This window comes from Oncorhynchus nerka, unplaced genomic scaffold, assembly GCF_034236695.1.
Source record: "Oncorhynchus nerka isolate Pitt River unplaced genomic scaffold, Oner_Uvic_2.0 unplaced_scaffold_40___fragment_2___debris, whole genome shotgun sequence".
Taxonomy (NCBI): Eukaryota; Metazoa; Chordata; class Actinopteri; order Salmoniformes; family Salmonidae; genus Oncorhynchus; species Oncorhynchus nerka.
This window is the reverse complement of record NW_027040326.1, coordinates 64,308-71,162: the sequence shown is the minus strand read 5'-3', so window position 1 is coordinate 71,162 and position 6,855 is coordinate 64,308. Positions and strand designations below refer to the sequence as shown.

At 43.9% G+C, this 6,855-nt stretch overlaps 1 protein-coding gene across 1 annotated transcript; it reads left to right on the top strand.

Annotated features, from left to right (window-relative positions):
* The first annotated feature begins 702 nt into the window (after positions 1–702).
* ccl20a.3 (chemokine (C-C motif) ligand 20a, duplicate 3) lies at positions 703–1,447 on the top strand. Its single transcript, XM_029621211.1, has 4 exons — positions 703–790; positions 934–1,048; positions 1,228–1,305; positions 1,411–1,447. Exons 1-4 carry the CDS (start codon positions 703–705, stop codon positions 1,445–1,447), a joined length of 318 nt encoding a protein of 105 aa, XP_029477071.1.
* Positions 1,448–6,855: the final 5,408 nt, after the last annotated feature.

Below are 6,855 nucleotides of genomic sequence, written 5' to 3'. Positions count from 1 at the left end.
GAGGGGACATCCCTGTCTTGTGTCCCTTTCTAAAGCAATTTGATCAGATAATGTATTATTTGTGTATATTTTAGCTTTAGGACATGTATATCATATTTTTATCAAATGTATTATTTCAGCTGGAAAGTTGAAAGCTTCCAAAGTTATTTAAACTTTATTTAACTGTTCTTAAGTCAGTTAAGAACAAATTATTATTTACAATGACGGCGTACCCCAGCCAAACCCTAACGACGCTGGGCCAATTGTGCGCCGCCCTATGGGACTCCTTAGACCGCTGCACCACTCAATAGTCTATACTGTAAAAAATTGACACTTGGAAATATGTTTGGCAAGCTCATAAAGGATCATGGGATAGAGTATCAACTCATTGTACTTTGTAGTACATTTGAACCATCTAAGGATAAATGTTTGAATAAACAAATAAAAGTGGTGTTAAAACATCCCTTGTTGTCCCTCTGTCGAGTAATGTTGTTTCTTTTTTTGATCAATGTGGGATAGTGATGGGGAAATTCTTTCGTGGGACGTTGCCATTAAGGGGTGGGTAAGAACGCCCATTTCACCTCTCAAAGCAGAAGTTTCCACCTGCAGAAGGAGTATATATATATAGAGTAGGACCTCACACAGCCACTGAAGCTTTCTCTTTGAAGACAAGACAGCATCTCAACTCAGCTCATCACTAACCACAGTAGCACAGAAGAAGAAATGGCCCAGATGAGATCCCCTATGATTGTACTGCTGGTGCTACTGGCTTTGGGGCTCTTTGCTACGGAAACTTCTGCAGCTAAACGACGTAAATATGAAAATGTGAAAGTTTAGTCTGTGTGTCTCTGTGTGTAATTACTGAAAAACAGAAATAAACAACTGGACAAATAGGGTAGTATTTTGTGTTCCTCGACATTCCTCGTAAATCCTTTATTTGTTCCTTTTTGACAGCACGTCGTAGGAGAGGATGCTGTGAGAGTTATACTCTTCGTAAAACACCTTTCGCAGTTATCGAAGGCTATACCATACAGACCATATCAGAAACCTGCCGTATCTTTGCCATCATGTGAGTATCTTAGGAGTATCTGATTGCATTGTATGGCAAGTAATACAGCCAGAAGAATGCCATTATAGCTACTATAAATAGCCTACTATACTGTAGTTTTAGCAATCAAAAAATTATATAATGCTGTACGTGTAAAAACAAAGAGTTGAATATGAACTTGTGCTTTATGTCTCTTCCAGGTTCCACACTAAAAAGGGTAATGATGTGTGTGCAGACCCTGATCAGAATTGGGTGATAGAGCACGTCATCCGACTGGGGTATGAATCATTCTCATGAACAGAGAGCTGTAAGACTAAAAGTGTGGTTGTAGCCATGACAATACAAATGAATGATATCCATTTTACATTTTATATCTGTTTTAGGACCAAAGCGTCTCACATCAAGACCTCACAGGCCTAATCCAATGATGTCATCACAACTCAGGATATAAAGGAATAGTACGCAGTCAAAAACTGAACTCAACACCTACTGTTAATCTTTCCTCTCAGCACCAAGAACCAAATCAATGACAAGGGTGTCACAAGACCCAGCTATCTGTTTCTTCTTAGTTCTATATTTTCTGGGGTGATTTTATGTCAATACGTTTTGTAAATATGAAGGATATTTTTATAATATAACAAAAAAAAATTATATACAAGAGGGTTATGATCTCATTGTAAGAGCATCAGAAAATTCATACTTTGTATGTTTTTATTCATTAACTTTGGTTGCTTCTGTTATGTTTTTTCATCTATAATAAATGTCTTATATTTTACTGAGAATACTTCTGTTTTCATCTTGTGTCTGGTGGAAGGAATAGGAACCATGGAAAGCACAGTGACAGATAATGACAGATAATGCAGATAGAGAAGATATTGTGTCGTCCTAGTTACTGTGTGAAGTGCACTACACCATGAGAGTTCACCAGTGGATGGATCATTTATAGTGCTTCTCAGAAAGATAGTCCTTGTATGTGAAAACAGAAAGACTCAAAACACCACGATGGTGTAGTGAAACCATGAAAAGTAGTGCGTCCTTACCTGAGATCTGGTGTTTGGAGGGTGTTTGAATGTAACCCCAGTGTAAGTGTTATAATACACTGAATGTATTTCGAAACAGAATGGAAGTACCCTGAAACACTGACAGCGGTCCATCAATCTGAACGTTGGAGTGTTCTTCAGTGTAAGTGTTATAATACACTGAATGTATTTCGAAACAGAATGGAAGTACCCTGAAACACTGACAGTGGTCCATCAATCTGAACGTTGGTATGTTCTTGTTAGGACTGTGAAAACCGTTGTTGGTGTTTTAGTGCATGTAAAAGGCATCATCAAAACACAAAAAGTATGTTTCCGCAGTCTCTCATACAATCAAATGGTTATAAATTGCAAAGGATTTATAGCGTAAATATTGATAGACGATGATTTTTAAGAAAATATTTTAATTAATTGTGGCATACAGCAGGTCAGCCACCAGGGGAAGACTTGTCGAGGCCTTGTGACAGCCGGAGTCTACATCACGAGGCGATGGCTCCCTCTACTGGACATGCCAGGTCTTGATGGGCTCTCCGGCCTGGACTAATTTGGGCTGATGGTGGTTAGTGTGTAATCAAGGGGCTGATCGCTCACCAGCTGGACGAGTCCCATAAAGCTGCCGGTAGGGCAGCACACGGGAGAGGGGACTGGGGGAAGAGAGTTTACTACTGTATAGTCGTGCTCAGTCCCAGGGATAACGGAAGGAGTTCAGTATTGTTCCCCACAGGATACAGCAAGACCCGGAGGCCAGAAGACGGTATCCCAGAGAAGGTCTCCTGGGGGAGACCTATCTTTTCTTTTTGTTTGTTACTTAAATAAACACCCCTGAAACCAAGCTAACCCAACTCTGTCCGTGTCTGATCTGTTTAACCGTCTTGACCAAACCCCTGGTCTGCCTTAAGTGGTGGTGAACTCGGGCATTCTGCATGAGCATTTCCGCTCATTTCCGGTCACAACTTGCAGACTTGTTTACGTGTTGCTGTGCGTTTTGTTGCCAACCTTACTTTGCTACCTGACAACTTTACGTTTTTTTCTTTTTAATTACCGTTTATATTTGTAGTTTTTCCCTCACTCAACTTTTTTTCATTCAACTTTTTCACTCCAGACGCTTTATCTGGACATGGTTCGTCAGGACCTCTAACAGCCGAAGCTAAGTAGTAACATTAACATGATGCCTTCTAATTGCAGTCGCTGTACTCATAATATATAGAAGAACTATCGCCTTACGGCGAGGATAGCTGTGCTGCAAGCCCAGCTTCAGACGCAATCGTTAGGCAAGGGTAATTTCAGTGTAGGAAAGGATGAAACAGCGTCTGTGCCACCAGTAAGTACAGATATTGAACCTTTCAACCGGTTTTCCCCCTGAAGCAACGAGTCGCAGTCAGAGGCCGAGCCTTCTCTTGTAGAGTAGAGACTAGAGACTAGGGAGTAGAGACTCCTCCCGTTACGGGGTCTGAGACGCCGAAGCTTCCCACCATTAGCTTTGACAAATTGAAAACCCTAGTCATAGGCAACTCCATTACCCGCAGTATTAGACTTAAAACGAATCATCCGGCGATCATACACTGTTTACCAGGGAGCCATGCTAACGACATTAAGGCTAATCTGAAGTTGGTGCTGGCTAAAGCTAAAACTGGCGAGTGTAGAGAGTATAGAGATATTGTTATCCATGTCGGCACCAACGATGTTAGGATGAAACAGTCAGAGGTCACCAAGCGCAACATAGCTTCAGCGTGTAAATCAGCTAGAAAGATGTGTCGGCATCGAGTAATTGTCTCTGGCCCCCTCCCAGTTATGGGGAGTGATGAGCTCTACAGCAGAGTCTCACAACTCAATCGCTGGTTGAAAACTGTTTTCTGCCCCTCCCAAAAGATAGAATTTGTAGATAATTGGCCCTCTTTCTGGGACTCACCCACAAACAGGACCAAGCCTGGCCTGCTGAGGAGTGATGGACTCCATCCTAGCTGGAGGGGTGCTCTCATCTTATCTACCTAAATGATCTACTTATCTCCTCTAGCTCCACAATGAAATAGGGTGCAGACCAGGCAGCAGGCTGTTAGCCAGCCTGCCAGCTTAGTGGAGTCTGCCACTAGCACAGTCAGTGGAGTCAGCTCAGCTATCTCCATTGAGACCGTGTCTGTGCCTCGACCTAGGTTGGGCAAAACTAAACATAGCGGTGTTTGCTTATGAGCTTCTAGTCATCAAATCTATGCAGCCTACTCAATCACTTTTTATAGCTACTGTTTACAGGCCTCCTGGGCCATATACAGCGTTCTTCACTGAGTTCCCTGAATTGCTATCGGACCTTGTAGTCATAGCAGATAATATTCACATTTTTTGTGATTTTAATATTCACATGGAAAGTCCACAGACCCACTCCAAAAAGCTTTCAGAGCCATCATCGACTCAGTGGGTTTTGTCCAATATGTCTCTGGATCTACTCACTGTCACAGTCATACTCTGGACCTAGTTTTGTCCCATGGAATAAATGTTGTGGATCTTACTGTTTTTCCTCACAATCCTGGACTATCGGACCACCATTTTATTACGTTTGCAATCGCAACAAATAATCTGCTCAGACCCCAACCAAGGAGCATCAAAAGTCGTGCTATAAATTCTCAGACAACACAAAGATTCCTTGATGCCCTTCCAGACTCCCTCTGCCTACCCAAGGACGTCAGAGGTCAAAAATCAGTCAACCACCTAACTGAGAACTCAATTTAACCTTGCGCAATACCCTAGATGCAGTTTCACACCTAAAAACTAAAAACATTTGTCATAAGAAACTAGCTCCCTGGTATACAGAAAATCTCCGATCTCCGATCTCTGAAGCAAGCTTCCAGAAAATTGGAACGGAAATGGCTCCTGAGGTGCTGACTTGCTGCACCCTCGACAACTACTATGATTATTATTATTTGACCATGCTGGTCATTTATGAACATTTGAACATCTTGGCCATGTTCTGTTATAATCTCCACCCGGCACAGCCAGAAGAGGATTTGCCACCCCTCATAGCCTGGTTCCTCTCTAGGTTTCTTCCTAGGTTTTGGCCTTTCTAGGGAGTTTTTCCTAGCCTCCGTGCTTCTACACCTGCATTGTTTGCTGTTTGGGGTTTTAGGCTGGGTTTCTGTACAGCACTTTGAGATATCAGTTGATGTAAGAAGGGCTCTATAAATAAATGTGATTTTATTTGATTCTGATAACGTGGTCAGATCAGGGTTGTTGTGGCTTCCTTTCCTCTTTACCATAGCCACTGCCAAGGCCTGAAGCGGGGTTGTTTGGTACGCATACAGTTCACACTCAAGGTTTCCAAACGGCCAAACATTCAATGACATCCAGGGATATGGTGCAACAAAAATGTTTATTCTTCTTATATCTAACAAACAAATGATTCTCCAATCAACTTAAAGCATAGATTACTTGATATGGAAAAATACATAATATGACCTGTCTGTATGTATGTCTGTATGGTCAAAAAAACTATACCGCTCCCGCTTCTAGCAAGGACTCCCTCCCCCGAAGGCCCAACTTCCTGTCTTTATCCTAACACACTTACCACAATACAATGAATGGGCAAGAGGGGGGGCAAAAATTGAGTTACACTGACAAATGAATGTATCTCAATCAGGTAAATATAAATCATAAAGGTACGTACCTAATATTTCATCATGTACATTATATTTAATATATTTACACAAATGTACATGGAGCTCGGTATGTTCAGTCTTTTATACAAATATGTCCAAATCGGCTCTAACGAGGGTTGACGTTTATGCTGCATCAGCATGGACGAATTGATAGCTCAGTTAGTACGGGCCCAACAAGCACAACAGGCGGTTCAGGAACGAACATTGGAGGAACAGGGGCTACAACACATCCACCTCGTTGAGGAAATCAGGAAGCTCCAAGGAGGAGCACCTACTGAATCACATCCAAACCATTTTAAATCAAGCTAACGGAAGACGACGACATCGAAACATACCACTGTACGTTTGAACGGACAGCTCTACGGGAAGGATGGCCAAGGCCAAAGTGGGCAAGTCTGCTGGTCCCACTCCTCTCCGGGAATGCCTAAAAGGCGTGTTGGGACCTTAACGACGAACAGGCGGCTAACTATGATAGACTCAAATGGGAGATACTCAGCCACTACGGGTATAGCCTGGCCCATCGGGCCCAACTCTTCCACAACTGGAGGTTCGTGGCTGACACATCCCGCCGAGCCCAGATGTTTTGAGTGTGGCCTGGAATTGTCCGGCTCGAGAAGAGTCGATGCTGTCAGCAAGCCCCGGAGGCGAGGTGGGTCCCGCAGTGAACTACGTCACCTCCTGTTGGGCGCACCACAAACCAACAGCACCCATGGTCCCGGTGAAGGTTGACGGACACGACACAGAAGCTCTATTAGACTACGTTAGTATGGTTACGCTCGTAACCACGAGCCTGCTGAACCAGGGGACCGAATGTGGTAGGGATATGTCCATTTCCTGTGTCCACTGTGACACAAAGCGGTATCCAACCGTACGAGCTAATATTGTGACACCACAAGGGAGCTGCAAGATGATGGTGGGTGCTGTACCGGTGTTGCCGGGACCCCTCCTCGTGGGACGAGATTGTCCGCTGTTCGCGGAACTGTGGAGGCACGAGCTGAGGAAAAAGGTACGAGCCGGCCGAAGACGAGAGCGAGGACAACCCGTCGCCTGCGCGGCCTGGAAGCAAGCGGTTGACAAACGCAGATCTTCGTGTCTGGAGTCGGAGTCGGAACGGGGCGCCAGAGCCCGACCCCCCTGGTGAACCACT